We start from the raw sequence: 21,566 nt of genomic DNA on the forward strand, positions 1-21,566 counted from the left end.
TATTTGGAGATCACCCCTTATCAGATCAGCCATTGATGAATACTATCTCCCATATGGTAGGATCCCTTTCTGTTTTGTTGATGGTTTCTTTTGCTGTGCAGAAGCTTTTTAGTTTGATGTTTAGTTTAGTTTTTCTCATGTTTCTCTTGCCCTTGGAGACATATCTGCAAAAATACTGCTCTGAGAGATGTCTGAGATTTTACTTCCTGTTTTCTTCTAGGATATTTATGGCTTCGCGACTTACATAGAAGTCTTTTATCCATTTTGAGTTTATTCTTGTGTATAGTGTAAGTTGGTGGACTAGTTTCATTTTTTTACATGTACCTAATTTTCCCAGCACCTTTTATTGAAGAGACTATTTTTACTCTATTGAATGCTCTTGCCTTCTTTGTTAAATATTGATCATAAAGGCATGGGTTGCCCTGGCCAGCGTGGTTTAGCGGTTGGAGCATCGGCCCATGCACCTCAGGGTTGCAGGTTTGATTCCTGGCCAAGAGCATGTACCTGGGTTGTAGGTTCACTCCCTGCCCCCATTTGGGGCACGTGCTGGAGGCAGCCAGTTCTTTTGTGTGTGTCCATCTCTCCCCCTCCCTTCCTTCCTCCCTCCCTTCCACTCTCTCTGAGAAGCAATGGAGAAAAAATATCCTCGGGTGAGGCTAAACAAAAACAAACGAACAAAAAGGCGTGGCTTGCCTTCTGGGCTCTCTATCCTGCTCCATTGGTCTATATGCCTGTGTTGTGCCAGTACCAGGCTGTTATGATTACAGGGGCTTTGTAGTACAATTTGATATCTGTTACTGTGATCCCTCCAACTTTATTCTTCTTTCTCAAGATTGCTGAGGCTATTCGGGGTCTTTTGTGCTTCCATATTAATTTTTAGAATATTTGTTCTAGATCTGTGATATATGCCATTGGTATTTTAGTAGGAATTGTGTTGAATTTGTAGATTGCTTTGGGTAGTGTGCACATTTTAATGATGTTCTTCCAATCCATAGATATGGTATATGCTTCCCCTTGTTTGTATCTTTCTCTCTCTCTTTCTTCAGTGTCCTGTAGTTTTCCTAGTACAAGCCTTTTACCTCCTTGGTTAAGTTTATTCCTAGATACCTTATTTAGGTAGTTTTCTTGGTTTCTGTATCTGAGGTTTTGTTATTGGTACATGAAAATGCCGCTGATTTTTGGATATTAATTTTGTATCCAGCTAGTTTGCCAAATTCATTTATTAGATCTAGCAGTTTTTTAGTGGAGTCTTTAGTGTTTCTATGTACAGTATCATGTCATCTGCAAATAATGACAATTTTACTTTCTCCTTTCCAATTTGGATGCCTTTTATTTCTTCCTGTCTGATCACTGTGGCTAGGACTCCCAGTACTATGTTGCATAAGAGTGGTGAAAGTGGACATCCCAGTCTTAAACTGATTTTAAAGGAAATGGTTTTAGTTTTGGCGAGTATGATACTGCCTGTAAGTTTTTCATATATGGCTTTTATTACGTTGAGGTATGATCAGTCAAGTGACTGGAGTGCCTTTTTAGGTTCTGGCTTTATTTAGGTTTCTGCCTCATTGTCTTGTTAACTTTTCATACTTTTAGATATTTTTCATATTTCATCTATGCTTAAAGTTTTTTCATTACATGGTTCCATCCAACTCACCTAGCTTGCCATTAACAGAAGCAGAAATCTTTCCCTTTAATTTGCTTTTGAATTTGTTTTGATGTTTGTTTGCCTTTTGTAGGTTCTACATGAAACATTTCCCCAACACATATTCCTCATGAATGGTCTCATTCAGGGTGTAAAGGTAAGAATAATTTTTGTATGGTTCATTGTGAGTGAAGCCGAGAATCCTTAGTAGTTTAACTATGAAAGTTTAAATGGGATTTAGGAAAGCAATTACTATTTGTTTTGGAGACCTAATTTTAAATTTTTAGCTGGATTATCAAAGTCAAAGTAAAATATAATCCAAATTAGTAAGACATAAAATGATTTACTGGTAAAAGAAATACTTTGTTTTTATTAACATGTACACTGCAGTTTATAAAGGGTTTAATTTTGTGGACTTTTGATTTCTCTACCTATCAACAGAATAAAACTGAAAACTACTTTTAGATCAAGGAAGAAGAAAGCATCAAGATTTAGTATATAGACTTTTGGCAAGGCTGATAGTTTAGCCACAACTCTTTTTTTTCTTAATTGTTGACAGTATCACCCTGGCCAGTTTGGCTCAGTGGCTAGAGCATCGGCCTGCGGACTGAAGGGTCCCGGGTTTGATTCCGGCCAGGGGCAGGTACCTCGGTTGCAGGCTCCAGCCCCAGCCCCGGTCGGGCGCATGTGGAAGGCAATGCGTCTCTCTCTCTCTTTCTCCCTTCCACTCTCTGAAAAAGCAGTGGAAAAAATATCCTCGGGTGAGGATTAAAAAATAAAAACAATAAAAAAGTAATTGTTGGCAGCATTACAGATGTCCTCCATTTTCCCCCGTTCTCCACCCAGCCCCTGCTCACCCAGGCCTTCCCCATGCTACTGTCTGTGTCCCTGGGCTCTGCATATATGTTCTTTGGTTCATCTCTTCCCATCTCCCCCAGCCCTCTTCCTCTGAGATCCGTCAGTCTGTTCCATGTGTCCATGGCTCTGGACCTATTTTGTTCGTCAGTTAATTTTGTTCATTAGATTCCACAAATAAGTGAGATCATGTGATATTTTTCTTTCTCTAATTGGCTTATTTCGCTTAGCTTAATAATAATCTCCAGGTCCTGGCCCTGACTTTATGAGTTCTCAACCTCTTAACTTAATTAGCCCTATCCCTAATTTTAAATAAAATAGTAAAATACAACGTTTTATCCCAGTTCCACTTTATAGTCAAATATATGAGTATAGCATGTAATTTGCCCTGCTAGCTTAGATCATATAAATTTGTGCATAATTTTACTTTGTGCTGAAGTTATGCCCTAATAATTTCCTGAATTCAGCCATAAGAATTTGTTGAATTCCCAGCTTTGAACAGCATCAATTGTAATTAATACTATTTTATTATTTGCCTGTTTTCAAAAATAATTTCAGAATGTTTATGAAAACATAAGTAAAACAAGGCAGTTTAAAAGTTGAAACAAGAAATTTTTAATACTCATTGAAGACAAAGGAATATTATCAAGAATCTCCATGTGGCTGTTTAAGCACCAGTGTAGTTAAAAAGAAAAACTAAATGCATGAGAGAGAGAGCATTGATAAAAACCATAAGGTAAGTTTATCCTTACAGTAGAGTCTTGGAGAAGTTAATCCATAGATCTTTTGTCTTGTGGACTGGTTAATAAAATGTGTTTTAGTCTCATTCTGCAAAATAAAACCAACTGTGTTACACCTTGAAGTTGAGTTAGCATACTACATGTTCACTTAGAGACATTCATGATGTTATTCTAAAAAAACAAACGTAAAACAGAAGGTTTTTTGTTTGATTCAAGTGCTTTGACAGACTTACTCATTTCCAGTAACTGTTGAACTTCAACTTGTATACTTCAATAGTTATTGCTTCAGAGGCGGGGGCCTAATGATAGAATCCTACAGCAAAGCATAGCTGTATTAAGGTCTCTTAATATGCATGTGAGCACAGTGGAACGAATATGGCTTCAGATTGCTGTGGCTGAAAAAACAGGACAGCCTCGGGGAGGCCTGCGTGGAGGCCTTGGGAACTCAGAGACCTAAAGGATGGTCTGAAAGTAAAATTTACTGAAAGCAGTTTATGACAAGTAGTCATGTCCTAGGCTAGAATCTTCCCTGACAAAAGTTACTTTACCTTAATTAAGCCTGTCTGTTGGCTTTTTTGCATCTATGATAGCATACCTTTGGGATGCCTAAGTAATTTCATTTTTCCAGACCCTCGAGGCATAGGCGCTGCACCAGAGGGAGACCACAAATCCTCTCATTGTTATTGAGTTAATTGCTGACTGTTAGCTATCCTATACCCACCTGTATAAAAGAAATATGTGTCTATCGTTTTATTTTTTATCCAATCCCAGAGGTTTCCCTGCTGTACTTTCTCCTGCCTCCCTAATCCATCACCAGTGGATTTCAGATAGCCCACTTACCCCTTCTCTTCTGATTGTAATATATAAAATAAGTTGCAAAATGCCATTCTCTGGAGCATTATCTCAGTCCATTGAAATTTTGCTTCTTGGCCATTGTCAACAGTTTGGCTCATCTAAAGTCACAAAAATTCTTCACAGGTTTGAATGTTTCTTACATTGACATTTACTTAGAGTAGTCAGCAGGATTCCAAAGAAGCCCACCCAGGACCACCCTGCGGAGTGGGACCTGGGCCCATTGAGCCTGCCTGCTCCTCCCACATTGGGTGAACTTGGGTGAATGTCTCTTGAATCCAGGACTTTCCATTGCTTGTGGTAGAGGCTCTGACTTTAAGCTCTATTTTTAAATCCTCAAAATAAAACTAAAGTTAAGGGTTAATAGAACCCAGGCTAAGATGAGACAGGAGAAAAAAATGGGTGGCTGGTGTTTACTTTGGCTTCTCAGTTGGATTGCTTTCTGAGAGTCTGAACAAAAACCTTTGCTGTATAAATGAGAGCTGAACTTGTTCAGTTCCAAAGACAAGGGACACATCCTCCCACCAGCTGAATCTTTGGTGTTAATAGGCAACTAAAAGTCTTTGTGGAGGTCATTCCTCATGACATGCAGAAGCTCCACAGCGAAATTCCAACTCAGCTATAATTAAACAGTTGACTCATCCTGGGACATGCACATAATGGTTAGTCACCTAACACTCCGAGTCCTCACAGTTGTTTGAGAAACCGAGGCACTTAAGAGGGTTGAACAGCTAGAGGGGTGAAAGCCTTGTAGAACTCAACCCCAACACACTACTTAACATCTCTAAAAGATTTACTCAGACTTGACAAATATAAAAAAAATACAAAGCTAAAATTAACATGAAAAATTGTTCCTCCAAGGCGTGAAACTCCCCCGCTGTGGCCCTCATTAATACTCCTGATAAAAAAGCCTTTTACTTACAAGTGCTTTACAAAAATGGGAAGACTTAACTAGAAAATATCAACTTCAAATGGCCAAAATACAGTTGTCTTTGGGTGCCTAAATTAATTTTTTGCATGTAAAAAAAGGAAGAAAAATGCCAGCTCTAAAATTAAGCTGGATAAATAAATGGAAAGCGTCTCTTAATTTGAATATTAGAAGCTGCGCAGAGAAGCACAGATAAATTATTTTCCATGGGACCCTGATGAACTCTCAAAGCAACTTAACTATTAAAACATATAATCTAAACTATTCTAACCTATTCCAATTAATATACCTACTCACTTCTGGAGACAAAAGCAACGGAATTACTAATAAGATTCACAAAAAAACTCCTGTAGAAAAGTCTGTTCACCTTAAGGATTATAAATAGCTGAAATGGAACTAAAAAACACACACAAAAAAACAAGCATAGGGCTGCTCTCAGGATTATGAGCAGGCATTTCCCCTTCTTATTAATAGTTTAGAAAAAAATAAAATTACTGTAAAAAACAGGGGGCTTATAATTCTATGTATAAGCCCCTATAATTCTCCCATCCTTCCAGGAAGAAAGAAAGGAAATTTATACAAAATCTCAGAACTATAAATAAGCTTGTTATTCCCAGACATTCTGCAGTTCCAAATCCACTTACCTTATCAGCCAGCCATTCCTGTATGCTGCCAATATTTTTCAGTAATAAATTTAAATAATGCTTTTTTCAGCATTCTAATAGACAGTCAATACCTCTTTGCTTTCACCTGGGAAGATTACTACAGATTTACTTAGAATACCCCAGAATATACAAAAAGTCCCACCTGTTGTCTTAGATACTAAAAGCTGATTTAAATAATATTGAATTTCCTAAAAATTTCACTTTAATCCAATATGTAGGTGATTTAATTTTATACTCTAAAAAATTACTAGACCTCCAAAAGAAACATATTACAGGACCTGAATATAAAAGGACCTGAATATCAGAGATCAAGCTTTGACTATTTATCCCAGGTAATATACTTTGGTTATCTAATATCTAAAGATGGGCTACTAATGAACCCTAAAAAAACTCAGATAAACCCCATCTTTTCCTCTACCAAGGAAAGCCGTAGCAAACTAGCATAGAGGATTCCTACTTTGACTGAATATTGTCACAGTTGGGTTCCAAATTTTTAATTAATAGCCCAGCCTCTGTGTCTTATTAAAATCAAATTAAACTGATCCAATTCAGTGCGACCCAGAAGGAAAACAAGATATAAAATCTGTAAAAAATTATTTAAAACTTCCACCTTTGGACACCTTAATTATAAAAATTTTAACTCAAAAATATAAATCATCATAGACTTACAGGCTGTTATAGTCAACCACTAAAGTCAATAGCCAAAAGGCTCCCTCTGTACACGACAGCCAGTTCTGCTACAGACGTGTTATACAAACAACAACAACAAAGTTAAGGACTCTCTTTTGTTCATGTTCCTCATTCTGTTAAATCTCCACTAAATTCTTCTCATATTCAACACTTCTGTTAGCTGACTGGCTCTTGCCTTCTACACCTAATTTCACTTAAACTCAGTATAACAGTTTTAACCCAACAACTTTGCTACTTTCTTTACAGAATAAAGACATCCACAGTTGCATTCTGCAATTTGTAGGAAACTCCTTAATAATGCTGACTTAATTTGGTTTATAAGTCAGTCTTTAAAGAATAAACTGGAATGTTACCAAACTGGATATATAATAACTTCCATGGTAAATGTAATGGAAGGTTCTTACTTACCTAAATAAAATCTACCCAACAAGCCTAGTTGCTAATTCAGACCTGTTAATTGGCCAAAAAAATCAAATCAGTTTAACTTATTTAAACTATTCCTTTCTAAGTTAGTAAAATTGATAAAGATTAAGTATCTAGATATTTTTAAGTAACTTAAATACTAAAACATTGATTGCTAAAAAAGTCTTAGTTTCACCTGCTTTTGACTTTCATTACAAAGAGGCTGTGGAATGGACTTGGAACTCTTAGTAAATGTCTAATGCTTTGTTAAAGTTGTATTTCTAGAAAGTGTATTTGCCAATAGAAAAACCTGTATTTCTAAAGGTTATGAAATGTGTTCATAAAAGTCAATCTAGGGAATACTGATTGCTTACTTTTTTGGTTATCATTAAAAATTAGCATTTCTGACTAATCATAAAGAATATATGCACTCCTATGTCCATAGCAGCGCAGTTTACAATAGCTAAGATCTGGAAACAGCCCAAGTGCCATCAGTAGATGAGTGGATAAAAAGCTGTGGGACATTCACACCATGGAATACTATGCAGCTGTAAAGAAGGAGGATCTCGTACTCTTAGGGACAGTATGGAGGGACCTGGGGAATATTATGCTGAGTGAAATAAGCCAGGCAGCGAAAGACAAATATCACATGATTTCTCTTATATGTGGAATCTAAAGAACTTAATAAACGGATGAACAGAATAGATTCAATGACATGGAATCATAGATCAGACTGACAAATGTCGGAGGGTTGGAGGAGGGAAGGTGGGTGGAGAGGGAGAGAGTAACCAAAGAATTTATATGCATATATGCACAACCCAAGGACATGGACAATGGTGGGGAGAGGGACTGGGGAGGGGGAGGGAATGGGGTGGAACGGGTCATTGGGGAGAAAAGGGACATCTGTAATACTTTAAATAAAACAAAAAAAATTAGCGTTCCTAAAAGTTAGAAATTCTAATTAAGCTAATATATAATTTTAATAGAAAATATAAAATGTGGAAGTGCATTTTTAAGAGAATAGAAAAAATTAATTCTCAAATTTTTAATATATATATATGTATATATATATATGGTCTTTATATGTATGGTCTTCTTATAATACATATTCATCTGTATATTATGTGTGGTCTCTGAATGGCATTACTAGGCTGTAATCTTTTATTGGCCTAAAAAAATTAAATACTTACATAAATTAAGGAAAATTCTATAGTCTAGATAAAATATTTAGTATTAAAACTTTTATATTTAATTGATATCTTTTAAAGTTATTACCATAAAAAATACTTATTTTACAGGTTTAGAAAATCTATGTCATATCCTTTCTTTTGTTAATGTGGTGTGTTACACTGATTGATTTACACATGTTGAACCACCCTTGCGCCCCTGGGATGAGCCCCACTTGATCGTGATGTATTATTTTTAATGTACTGCTATATTCGATTTGCTAGTATTTTGTTGAGGAATTTTGCATCTGTATCAGAGATATTGGTCTGTAGCTTTCTTTTTTGTGTGTTATCCTCGCCAGGTTTTGGTATCAGGGTATTGGACTCATAAAATGTGTTAGGAAGTTTTGCCTCTTCAATTTCTTGGAAGAGTTTGAGGAGGATTGGTTTTAACTCTTCTTTGAACCTTTGGTAGAATTCACTGGTGAAGCCGTTGGGTCCTGGACTTTATTTTTTGGGAGGTTTTTGATGGTTGTTTCCATTTCCTTGCTGCTGGTTGGTCTATTTAGATTTTTCCAGTTCTTCATGATTTAGTCTAGGACAGTTATATATTTCTAGGAACTTATCCATTTCTTCTAGGTTATTGAATTTGGTGACATATAGTCTTTCATAATATTCTAGCATGATCCTTTGTCTATCTGTGATGTGTGTGGTGACTTCGCTCTCATTTCTGATTTTGCCTATATGGGTCTTTTTCCTTCTTTCCTTAGGGAGTGTAGCCAGGGGTTTGTCAATTTTATTTAAAAAAAATTTTAAAGCTATTTGTTGTATTAATATCTAATTTTTAGAATTTCCTTTCTTCTGCTGACTTTGAGCTGCTTTTCTTCTTTTTCTAGTTCTTTTTGATGTGATGTTGGGTTGTTTACTTGGGGTTTCCCTTGTTTCTTGAGATATAATGATATAAATGATATAATGATATAAGCTTCCGTCTTATTACTGCTTTTGCTGCATCCCAGAAGTTTTGGTATGTTGTATTGTCATTCTCATTTGCCTCTATATATCTTTTTTTTAAAAATATATCTTTATTGGTTTCAGAGAGAGGAAGGGAGAGGGAGGGAGAGAGAGAAACATTAATGATGAGAGTCAATGATCAGCTGCCTCCTGCACGCTCCCCCTGGTGACTGAGCCCACAACTTGGGCATGTGCCCTGACCAGGAATCAACCTTGATCTCCTGGATCCTAGGTTGATGCTCAACCACTGAGCCACGCCAGCCAGGCACCTCTCTGACTCTTTTGATCTCATCTTTTATTTCTTCTTTGACCCAGTCATATTTTACTAGTATGTTGTTTAATCTGCATGTATTTGTGGGTTTCTTTACTTCCTTTTTGCAGGTGATTTCTAATTTCATGGCATTGAGGTCAGAGATTATGCTTGGTATAATTTCATCTTCTTGAATTCATTGGTGGTAGTTCTGTGACCCAGCATATGGCCTCTCCTTGAGAATGTTGCATGTGCACTGGAAGAGTGTATAAACTGATGTTCTGGGATGAAAGGCTCTGTAAATGTCAGTTATGTCCATTTGGTCTAGCGATTCATTTAAGGCAGACATTTCTTCATTGATTTTGTTTGGTTGATCTGTCTAGAAGCTGCTGCCAGTGCAGTATTGAGGTTCCCAACTGTGATTGTGTTTTTGTTTTTTAATTCTCACCTGAGGATATTTTTTCCATTGCTTTTCAGAGAGAGTAGAAGGGAGAGGGACAGAGGGAAACATCGATGTGAGAGAGACACATCGATTGGTTGCCTCCTGCACTCACCCCAACCAGGGCCGGGGAACAAGCCTGCAACCACGGTATGTGCTGGGACCCTTCAGTCCACAGGCTGACACTCTCACCACTGAGCAAGACCTGCTAGGGCGATTGTGTTTTGATCTGTTTCTCCCTTTAGTTCTGTGAGTAGTTGCTTTATCTATTTCAATGCTCCCTGATTGGGTGCATATGTATTAAGAAGTGTTATGTTTTCTTGATGTAGTGTCCCTTTTATCTTTGTTGTCTTGAAGTCTGTTTTGTAAGATATAAGTATAGCTATACCTGCTTTTCGGTGGATGTTATTTGCTTGGAGAATGATTTTCCACCCTTTTACTTTGAATCTATCTTTGTCTTTGCAGCTTAGATGTGTTTCTTGTAGGCAGTATATGGATAGGTGTTTTTTTAAAATCTTTATTATTAAAAAGTTTCCTGGCCGGGCGTGGCTCAGTGGTTGAGCGTCGACTTAGGATCCGGGAGATCGGGGTTCGATTCCTGGTCAGGGCACATGCCTGGGTTGCGGGATCAGTCTCCAGTCGGGGGCAGCCGATCAATGGCTCTCTCATCATTGATGTTTCTCTCTCTCTCCCTCTCCCTTCCTCTCTCTGAAATCAATAAAGATATATTTTTAAAAAAAGTATTACAGATGTACTGTTTTTTCCCCATTGATCCCCTCAGGCCTTCACCACACTATTGTCTGTGCCCATGGGCTATGCATATATGAATAAAAGTTCTTTTATTAGTCTTCCCCCACTCACTCCCCCACTCCCACCTTCCCTTCGAGATTCATCAGTCTGTTCCATGCTTCTGTGCCTCTGAATCTATTTTGTTCATCAGTTTATTTTGTTCATTATATTCCACATATGAGTAAGATCATGTGATATTTGCCTTTGTCTGGCTTATTTTCACGTAGCATAATACTCTCCAGGTCCCTCCATGCTGTCTCAAAAGTTAATAGATCCTTCTTTTTTACAGCTGCGTACTATTCCATGGTGTGAATGTCCCACAGCTTTTTTACCCACTCATCTACTGATGGGCACTTGGGCTGCTTCCAGATCTTAGCTATTGTAAACTGCGCTGCTATGAACATAGGAGTGCATAAGTTCATTTTGATTGATGTTTCAGGATTCTTAGGATATAGTCCTAGAAGTGGGATGACTGGGTCCATATTTAATTTTTTGAACAAACCATACTGTTTTCCACAGTGGCTGCACCAGTCTGCATTCCCACCAGCAGTGTACTAGGGTTCCCTTTTCACATCCTCGCCAGCACTTGTTGTTTGTTGATTTATTGATGGCAGCCATTCTGGTAAATGTGTGGTGATACCTCATTGTTTTAATTTGCATCTCTCTGGTGATTAGTGACTGATCATTTTTTCAAATATCTCTTCATATGCCTGGAATTTTCTTGTTCTCTTTCTAAGTCTTTAAGTTTAGGGTTAGTTTATTAACAGTTTTTCTTATTTTTCAACGTCAGCCTGTAGTGCTATGAACTTCCTTCTCAGGACTGCTTTTGCTGTGTACCATAGATTTGGGGTTGTTGTGTGTTCATTTTCATTTGTTTCCAGGAAGGTTTTAACTTCTTCCTTAATGTCCTTGGTAACCCATTCATTGTTTAATAACATGCTTTTTCTAAAGACTCCATATGTTTGAATTTTTTTGATTGTTTCTGTTGTAGTTGATTTCTAATTTCATACCATTGTGATATGAGAAGATGCTTGATATGATTTAAGTGTTCTTGAACTTGTAAAGACTTGTTTTGTGTCCTAACATGTAGCCTGTCTTTGAGAATGTCCCATGTGCACTTGAGAAGAATGTATATTCTGCAGCTTTGGGGTGAAATGTTCTGTAAATGTTAAATCCATATGATCTAGTGTGTCATTTAGGGTCATTGTTTCCTTGTTGATTTTTTTGTCTGGAAGATCTATCCAGTGGAGTCAGGGGGGTGTTAAAATCCCCTGCTATGACTGGATTGCTGTCAGTCTCTGCCTTAGTGTCATCCAGAAGTTTTTTATAAATGTAGGTGCTCCTATATTGGGTGCATATATGTTTACCAGGGTTATAGCCTCTTTTTGGATGGATCCCTTTAGTATTAGTAGTGACCTTTATTGTCTTGTTACGGTCCTTATTTTGAAGACTATTTTGTCTCTGTTGTTATGACTTGCTACCCCAGCTTTTTTTAATTTCCATTTGCATGGATAAATTTTTTCCTTCCCTTCACTCTCATCCTGTGTGAGTCTTTTGTTCTGAGGTGGGTCTCTTGTACACAGCATATATTTTGGTCATTTTTCTTATCCATTCAGCTACCCTATGTCTTTTGACTGGAGCATTTAATCCATTTACATTTAAGGTTATTATTGATATGTACTTAGCTATTGCCATTTTAATTCTTTATGCCTATGTTTCTCTCTCTCTGATTGATTGTTTGTTTTCTACCCCGTCTTCTCATTTGCTGATCCGATCTTCAGCTTGTGTTGTTTATTCCTTCCAATGTATTTTTTATTTCTACTATGTTTTTCTTAATTTCCTTCATAGTTTCCATATCTTCTCTCATGCTGTTGAGCATCCTTACAATCAGTATTTCGAACTCTATGTCTGATAGATTGCTTATCTCCATTTCATTTATCTCTTCTTATGGAGACATCTCTTGTTTTTTCATTTGGGGCTTGGTTTTTGTGTGTGGTTTTGGGGGTTTTTTTTGCTTGTTTGTTTTTTAAAATATATCTTTATTGATTTCAGAGAGAGGAAGGGAGAGGGAGAGAGAGCGATAGAAACATCAGTGATGAGAGAGTTGTGATTGGTCGTCTGCCTCCTGCATGCCCCCAACTGGGGATTGAGCCCACAAGCTGGACATGTGCCCTGACCAGGAATCAAACCACGATCTCCTGGATCCTAGGTCGATGCTCAACCACTGAGCCACACCCTGCCGGACAGGGGGTTTTTTGTCTCCCCATTTTGGCTGCCTGTTTGGGTTTGTTTCTGTGTATTAGGTAGATCAGCTAGGATTCCCAGTCTTTTTGGATGGCCTCTGGTGCAGGCCAATGTCAGACGTTATTTGTGACTGGCATTGAGTACCCTGTTTGGCTATCAACCTTGCATAGCTTGTGGCTCCCTCGGCTGGTGCTGGGTGTGTTTTGAAAGCACCAACATACACACCTTGGTCTGTTTTTCCAAGCCCGGGTCCAGAAGCAGATCAGGCAAAGACAAAGCACCCAGACATCCGCCTTTGCCTGCAGGCTGCCTATAATTCTAAGTCTCTTAATGGCATCAGCTTGTAGATCATAGTAAAGTGTAAACTCCACAGGGTGGGGAGAGAGGTTTTTAATATGTGGGGCAATTGCTTCCCCTCTCCCCCAGCAAAAGCTCCCTGGGTGTTAAAGTTCTGCCTGAGAAATATGTCCTGTGGAGTAGGGGGGGATGACTTATCACAGGAATCCTAGCTTTATCCTCAGAGCCCCCAAACGTGATTCTCCTCACATAGCTCCAGTCCACTCTGCCCTCTCTCTGCTGGAGCCCAAGGTAAGTGGTTGCACATGAAACTTTGTGTGTTGACTCTTTATGAGGGGGCCTGCATTTCCAGCCACCTCTCCCTAGGAGACAGAAACCCAGCTGCTTTTCACAGGCAGATGTTATGTGGGCACCTTTCTCAGTTCTGGTGCTCTGGGCTGGGGAGCCCAGCCTGGGGTTTAGACCCCAGAGTTCTCAGTGGGAACCCCCACAGCTGAGATCTCCCTCCAGACCTTCAGCTGCTGCCTGTGGGAGCCCAGCCAGTCCTCTCGCCTCTGCACTTCCTACCAGTCTCTGTGTGGTCTCCACTTTAGGTCCTGGGTTATGAGGGTTCTTTCCAGCTCGTCTTCAGTAGGTTATTCAGGATGGTTTTTCTGTATTTTAGTTGTCATTCCAGTTTGGTCCCGGGAGAATGTCAGTGTAGCTTCTACTTAATCTGCCACCATCTTGGAATCTTATGTTTGGATTTTGATTTTTAATCCACTGTGCTACTCTGTGCCTCTTTATTCATGAATTCAGACCATATACGTTTAGAGTAGTTACTGATGTGTGAGGATTCCCTGCAGCCACTTTATCGTTTGTCTCCTGGTAGCTCAGTGCCTCCATCAGTTCCTTCCCCTGTGCTTCTGGCTGTCATTATTTTTTCGTGGTATTCCATACTTTGTTCTTCTGTTCCCTCTTTTTTAAGCTGTGTGTCCTGGTTTGGGGAGTTTTGTGTTTAGCTACCATTAGTTTTATAAAATTAAGGTGCATAGCTACGGTATTTTTTTTCTTTTGAGTCCATCTCACGTTCATCTTCCTTTGCTGGCTCAGGCCTTTACCCCCGCGCCTTGTATGGTTTTGTTGTTGCAGATTATTTTTGTTTATGCCGTAATTTTTTTTTAATCCTCACTCGAGGATATTTCCTTCATGGCTTTTTTCTGAGAGAGTGGAAGGGGTGGGGGGACAGAGAGAGAGGGAGGGAGGGAGAGGCAGAGAGAGAGGAACTTTGACGTGAGTCACACCAGTTCCCCCGACAGCACTATTTAAGCTTCTGGTACCATGCTGTCAGCTGCGCAGAACCGCACAGAGGACGAACGGCTGCTCGCTCCTCCCGCACGGAGCACTGTGAGTAATGGTCGCCAGTGCGGGCGTTTCAGTGTGTTGGTGACTGGTTACGACACATCTCTTAGTTCACACGCAGACAGCAGAGCACGCGTTGTGTTGCCACCTGTCCCCAGTGATGAAAATACATGGCAGTGTACAGACGTGGGCCCTCAAAGAGGGAATGGGCCGGCAGGTTGAAAGTGCAGTGAAAATGGTGGCAGTGCTGGACGTGAGATTCCCGTAGACCTCGGTGGAGTTGCAGAAGGAACAGCTGAGTGGGGCATGTTGGAGAGACTCTTAGATGTGCAGCCAAAGGAACTTAGTGAAGATGAATTTATCAGCAGAAATGAGAGAAATGGTTACTAAGAAAAGGATGACAGTGTCCCAGAGGAAGTGACGGCAGCAGAAAGCCCTTATTTACCAGGCCCGTGACAGTCCCCAAGAGTACAAAGCTGAAATGAAAAGCTTTCCTGTGCCCTTAATCTCAATTTCTAATCCAACAAAGAGGATAGACAAATAACCAGTAAATTTTCATAGTGTTACAATTACAGTAGAACAGATATTACCAGGTTACTTCTGCTTGAGCAGCTAGGAGAATCAAGGAGGAGGTGCTCCTCACCCACGGCTGTGAGAATGCCTGGAGTTTACAGGGTCCACGTGGGGAGTGCACGCGGGCCCAGCATGGCCTGTGCCAGGGCACACGGGCACAACACCAAAGCATATTGCATATTGCACAGATAGGGTGTGTGTTACGTTCCAGATTTTGGATGGTTTTATTTATATGCTATGGTGAAGAATTTTTAAAACATACTATAAAGACTCAAATACACAGAAGTAGAAAATAATGTAGTGAACACCCATGCACTCATCGTCCAGCTTCACTGTCTATCAACATTCCCCACTCTTCTCTCTCCTGGTCCTCCCAGCCGTTCTTATCTCTAGTATTTAAAAGCGACACGTTATTCCAACCATAACTACATGCTGAAGAGTTTAAACTCTGCACAATGGAGAACTTAGCAGGGTTTCTAAGGAGTGAGAGAGCTGAGGTTAGCAGCTCATCGTTGCTCATGGGGATATGTGATAAACATACTGGAGGGAGGGAGGACCAGGGTCAGGGGCCAGATAGAAGATGGTTTTATTGTAACTCAGGTAGCAGTGCTGAAGATGGGTACAGAGAGATCATTAAGAGTGAATTGTCTCTAAACAGTAGCCTTGGAGTGGAAGGATGAAGTGAAAAGCTTCTGAGGGCTTCTTAGGGTGGGAAGTGTGGGTAGTGGTCAGGTTTCCAGCTGTCCTGCCTTATCGGTTGATGCTTCTTTCCTCAGTTTCAGTTACCCGTGGTCAATTGCAGTCTGAAAATATTAAATGAAAAACTGCCGAAGTAAACAGTTCATAAGTTTAGATTGCACACCATTCTGAGTACCATGGTGAAATCTCGCACAATCCCACCTGGCACGCAAATCATACTTTGTCCAGAGTGTCCACACTGTACAGTGGATAAGATATTTTGACAAAGAGAGATCACATTCACATGTTTTATTACAGTATATATTATTACTAGTTATTGTTAGTCTCTCACTGTTTCTAATTTATAAATTAAACTTAATCATGGGTATGTGCGTATAGGAAAAAACATGCCATATACAGGATTTGGTACTATCCGTGGTTTCAGGCATCCACTGGGGATCTTTGGAATGTATTCCCCATGGATAAAGGGGGGACTGCTTGCTGTAAAGGGAATAGTATGCATCTTAAATGTCCTAATAGAGAAGTCCATTTGGCTGTAAATATGGAGCTCAGAAGAGAGAGATTGGAAATCTGTTCGTAATGTGCAGACAGAGCATGTGAAATGAGGACTGTGGCACCAGCAGGGTCTGAGGATCAGGACTGTGATCACCTCAGAGGACCCTGAGGTCAAACAGGAAATTGATACGGAAGTGTCCAGCCAGCAAGTGACTGGCACATAGTAAATGTGTTTCTTTATTTCCTCTGCTTACGTGTGGTCTTGTCTCTTGCTTCTCCTTAGCCTCAACTCTGTTGTCAAGTTGCATTATCTCCTTCCTGAGCCAACAGGAAGATACAGAGCTTGAGCTTGTCTTATGGACCTTGGGTGTGTGCATACTTGTTCTGTTTACCCTGTCAGCTTACAGGCAGTTTGAGAGCAGAAGGTGTGTATTTGTTTGGGTGTCTTCATTGCACCAGTTAATTCACAGCTTTGTGCATAACGGATGTGCTGTACATATTTATTAAAATGAATCAAGTCCCGGCTTCTTCTCATATGCTTGATGTATATTCATCTTAAGGGCCAACACACACACACACACACACACACACACACACACACACACACACACACATTCATGCCACTTTTCCAGTTTTTCCCAGAAAACAAGCTCTTATCCCTTTCTTCCCTAACAGTGTGTTTAGAAATTTTGTTAGAAATTTTTTTAATGATAGTTTGTATTTAATGTTTCAAATTATTCTGTTTGGGGACCAACAAAATGAACTGCAGCGTTTAGAAATTCATTTAGAAAATAAGAATTACAGGTAATTAGGGGATTGCATCATAAATCTGACCTTTGCTTGTTTTCTTCTCCAGGGCCTGCTCTCTTTCCTGAGTGCCCCACTCGTAGGAGCTATGTCTGATGTGTGGGGGAGGAAGCCCTTTCTCCTCGGCACTGTCTTCTTTACCTGCTTCCCAATTCCACTGATGAGGATCAGCCCATGGTGAGTGGCTCAGCCTTTCTTCATCATGACTGTTTTGGTCATGTGTGAATAATACATCTGCAGACCACTTCTTAACCATTTCAAAGCAGTCTTACCTGTGTTTTCATTTGATCTCTTTGGTAATACTGAAAGCCAGTTTTGGCAGGTGCCATCTTGCCCATATTATAATGGGGAGATGAAGAGATTACATAATAGTATGAGGTGAAGAAATAGAAATAAAAGCTGTAGTTGCCATGAAGTCATTTACAGGATTTGGGTCTTGGGAGAGGGCTGAGGATCCCACACACCGGTATGGCTCAGTTGACTTTGCAAATGTAACTGTTTTTGTCAGTTCATCGGTCTATGGCACTGATATGAACATAATTTATGTCATAAATGACAGGGGTCACTTGTGCATAATGTAGTCAGACCAGTAACCTATTCTAAATCATAATACAAACTTTTAAAACAATTTTTATTTACTGATTTTGAGACAGAGAGAAACATGGATTTGTTGTTCCACTTTTTCATGCATTATTTGGTTGCTTCTTACACGTGCCCTGTGCAGGGATCAAACCCACATCCTTGGCGTATCAGGATCACGCTCTAACCAACTGAGCTACCCAGCCAGGGCCATAATATGAATTTTAACTTGATCTCATTTTTTTGTGATAAATAGGGAGAGAATATTTAGCATGTAAACAAGTCTAGTTAGTTACCAAAGATGGGTTGGAATTCGCACCTGAGCTTGTAACATGGTTATTTTTCTGGAGTACAGAGGATGGTGTTTTGACCAAAATTCCTGTTGCTAATCTCAGCAATGTGAAAGACACACCTTAGAATGGAAGGTTTTTGGGTTTTGGTTTTTAATGCAATTAATCGATTTTTTTATTTACTCATTTGAAAATTCCCTCATTTTATTACTTGATAGAGATTTTATTTATTTTTAAATATATCTTTTTTGATTTCAGAGAGAGGAAAGGAGAGGGGGAGAGAGAGAGAGAAACATCAATGATGAGAGAGTTGTGATTGATCAGCTACCTCCTGCACACCCCTGACCTGGGATCGAGCCCGAAACCCAGGCATGTGCCCTCACCAGGAATTGAATCATGTTCTCCTTGATCATAGGTTCGATGCACAGCTGCTGAGCCATGCCCAGCTGGGCTCGATAGAGATTTTATGTCAACGTAGTCATTATGGCCTAAATTTGTGCCCATCCTGGACGTGCATTTAATCTCCTACCAGATGAAGAGTTTTTAAGTACTTCTTGGTATTGTCTTTCTGTCCAGGAGCATGACATGCTGTTCTAATGAGTTCACATTGTTTTTTTAATGTCCTCTGAATACCTTAAAAATGTTTTCTAGATCTTTAAATGATTTTACCTCTTCTCTCCCAGTTTTCATGATGCTACTTTCACCACTTGTATTGACTAATGAATAATGGTGAATAAAGGTGGTGACAGCAGACTTACCTTCCTCATAAAGAAAGCTTTGTAATGTTCTGTCAGTAAGTGTTAAGCTAGCTTTTATGTTAGCTTTTAGATTGAAAAATACTCATTTCTGTTTTATCCAAAGATTTTCTTTATTAAAATCAAGATTGGATGTCAGATTTTATTAGATCCCTTTTTTGCATCAATGGTGATCATTTGATTTTTCTCTGTAGATCTGTTACCATAATGAATTATATTAATGTATTTTCTAATATTGAAACATTATTATATCTGGAATGAACCCTACTTTTTGTTCTGTAAAGTTCTGTTTGCTAGTATTTTAGCTAGATTCTTTTAAAGCATCTATACATGTGATGAAAAATTTTGGTCTTAATTACATTGATATTTTTTGTTACCCTGTCTGCTTTTGTGTAGCTCTTGTAAAGTCGTTTGCTGTATATGTCCTTTTCTTTTCTTTTTTTTTTAAATATATCTTTATTGATTTCAGAGAGAGGAAGGGGGAGAGAGAGAGAGAGAGAGATAGAAACATCAATGATGAGAGAGTCATTGATCGGCTGCAGCCCGCAATCCAGGCATGTGCCCTGACCGGGAATCGAACCCTGATCGCCTGGATCCTAGGTCGACGCTCAACCGCTGAGCCACGCCCGGCTGGGCTGTATATGTCCTTTTCTTAACTAAAGCTAGGAAATTTAGAAAGATTTTATTTCTCTTTTAGCTTCCTTTAAAACTATAACTTATTTAAACTGCATGTACTGACACCCTTTGCACAGTAACAAAATTAGCATTTTTCTACTTCTTTCTCTCCATCTTGATTATAATTTTATTAGTTGTCCTTTATATCTTATACATGTGTGATATAAATAAATTTTTTTCTGGGTTTATAATCTACATGATATCTTTGACTCTGGTTGTAAAAATGTATACCCATACTACCTCTCTCCTAGGTAACTGAAATGATCTTTTTATAGGTGGCATTTTGCAATGATTTCTGTGTCTGGAGTCTTCTCGGTCACATTCTCTGTGATATTTGCCTATGTAGCTGATGTCACTCAGGAGCACGAGCGAAGTACTGCTTATGGATGGGTAAGATAATAGATTTTGGTTTTTAACCAGAGAATTAATTAGCATTCTATTAAAAGTTCAATGAAAAATGAGATTTAAAATAAGTAGTATATATTGACATATAAAAGAAAATCTAAAGTAACTGAAATAAAAAATGAGACTTAAAAAAGTTAAAAATAGCAAGATAGAAATTACTATTAATTCTCTGATTTTAGGGTTAGAAGATTATCAGGAATGTCAGAGTTGTCAGTTGCAAAGTTTTTTAAAAGTTGATTTATTGTTAGATGATCTCTTGACAATCATAAACAATAAATAGGTTAGAATTCTCTGTGCACCTAATTTGAATTGGAGAGGTGTAAGAACCTCAGACATGTTAATCTGTTGTTATATTACTGGTTGTGTGGCTCAGTCACTTATTTGGGATATAGTGCTGCAGAAAAGGACTACACTCATTCAGCAAATAATTTTTGTTTTTTAATATATCTTTATTGATTTCAGAGAGAGGAAAGGAGAGGGAGAGAGAGACAGAAACATCAATGATGAGAGAGTCATTGATCGAGCTCGCAACCCGGGCATGTGCCCTGACCGGGAATCGAACCCCGATCGCCTGGATCCCAGGTTGACGCTCAACTGCTGAGCCATGCCCAGCTGAGCTCAGCAAATAATTTTTGACAGCAATGCAAAAGTTACAGGATACCTTTTCTTTTTGGATAATTGAGTATTAGACAATTGATAATTTCTAATTTTCCTAGGCATGATAATGGCATTGTGATCATGTAGGTGAAGAAAGACCTGTAGACGATGACAGGCTGAAACTGTTTATGCCAGAGTGTCACATATCTGAGAGCTGCTCAACTGGTTCAGGGGGAAAAAAGGGTGTGTGGGCCTATTGGGACGTGTGGGTGTTATTGGAGTGGAAAAATTTTCCTGTCCTTACCTTCTAGGTTCTTTGACTGACCAAATAATTAGATTGACATAGGGCAGATTAACAGGAGAAAAACAAATTTAATTTTATGTGTACAAGAGCCCCACAAAGACATGAGCAACTCAAAGACAGTCAGACATTTGAGGCTTATATGTTATCCTGAGCTAAAGAGAAAGGGGATAGGGTCCCGGGGCTTCAAAGGGGGAGGAAGACAATTTGCAGAAAGATGAGAAGAGCAAATGATTGGTAAACAAATGTTTGCCCTGCCATGCAGATGAGTTTTTCTGATACAAAAAGTAGTATTTGGTCATGGTCCTTTTTCTGGTACAGGCTCCCCATCTAAATTTATTTTAGGCTGTCCAGGGAGAAGTACAAAGCTTCTCCTGAGTCTTTGGGTCTTAACTGCCTTCAGCTCAGAACAATCCACATGCCATGTGGCACATTTGGGGTAATATATTCTGCTTCCCCCTAATGTGTACTGTGCTCTTCCCTCCACTTTCCTGTGTTTGAAAATGTTTACAGAAAGAAGGTAGAAGAAGAAAAATTACCTGGCTGGATTGTTGAATAGTTTGGAGGGGGATTGAATGCCAGAAACCCAGGTTACTTCTCTCTTTTCCCAAGTCTTACCTTTTCTTCTAAATCCCACTTCCTGGGAGATAGTAAGTAATCATTCAGTGTTGACTGATTGAATGAATAATTGCACAAATCAGTGATGGACATATAAGTCAGTTACTGCTGTCCCACAAAACACAATAGCCATTTTTACTTTGTTGATTTTAGACCTCAATAGTTTAAAAAATTTCCCTTTCAACCCCACTTCCCCTCTAGCTACTACCTGCCCTCTCATCCCTTCCTCGTTCCCTCCTCTCCTGAGTGTCTCCTGTCATGTCCTAAAACCAGGGCGTCTCTGGAGTGCAGAGTGGAGTACAGAGGGAGCAGGTAAGACACCGTCATGGGAGGCAGGTGCTCAGGATGGCTCCTAGAGGCCAGTCAATAGAGAAATCTAGGGGTACCAAAGCCTCTTAGCACACTTGTGCACAAGTTCTCTACACTGTAGGAAACACCCATTGAGATACTCATTTCCCTCCAAT

The 21,566-nt window shown here is 39.2% G+C and overlaps 1 protein-coding gene across 7 annotated transcripts in view; it reads left to right on the top strand.

Moving 5' to 3' along the window:
* MFSD14B (major facilitator superfamily domain containing 14B) overlaps positions 1 to 21,566 on the top strand; it is a 92,868-nt gene that overhangs the window by 34,966 nt on the left and 36,336 nt on the right. For 4 of the 7 annotated variants that reach the window (XM_081151480.1, XM_081151482.1, XM_081151484.1 and 1 more), the window contains 3 exons: positions 1,734 to 1,796; positions 16,932 to 17,059; positions 19,457 to 19,571. In XM_081151480.1, the coding sequence (XP_081007606.1) occupies positions 1,734 to 1,796; positions 16,932 to 17,059; positions 19,457 to 19,571 (306 nt within the window). Of the gene's footprint in view, positions 1 to 1,733; positions 1,797 to 16,358; positions 16,501 to 16,931; positions 17,060 to 19,456; positions 19,572 to 21,566 lie in introns of all 7 variants that reach the window. The other 3 variants (XM_081151486.1, XM_081151485.1, XM_081151481.1) reach the window with 3 other exon arrangements.

This window comes from Miniopterus schreibersii (genome assembly GCF_964146895.1).
Source record: "Miniopterus schreibersii genome assembly, chromosome: 11".
In the NCBI taxonomy this organism is placed as follows: domain Eukaryota; kingdom Metazoa; phylum Chordata; class Mammalia; order Chiroptera; family Miniopteridae; genus Miniopterus; species Miniopterus schreibersii.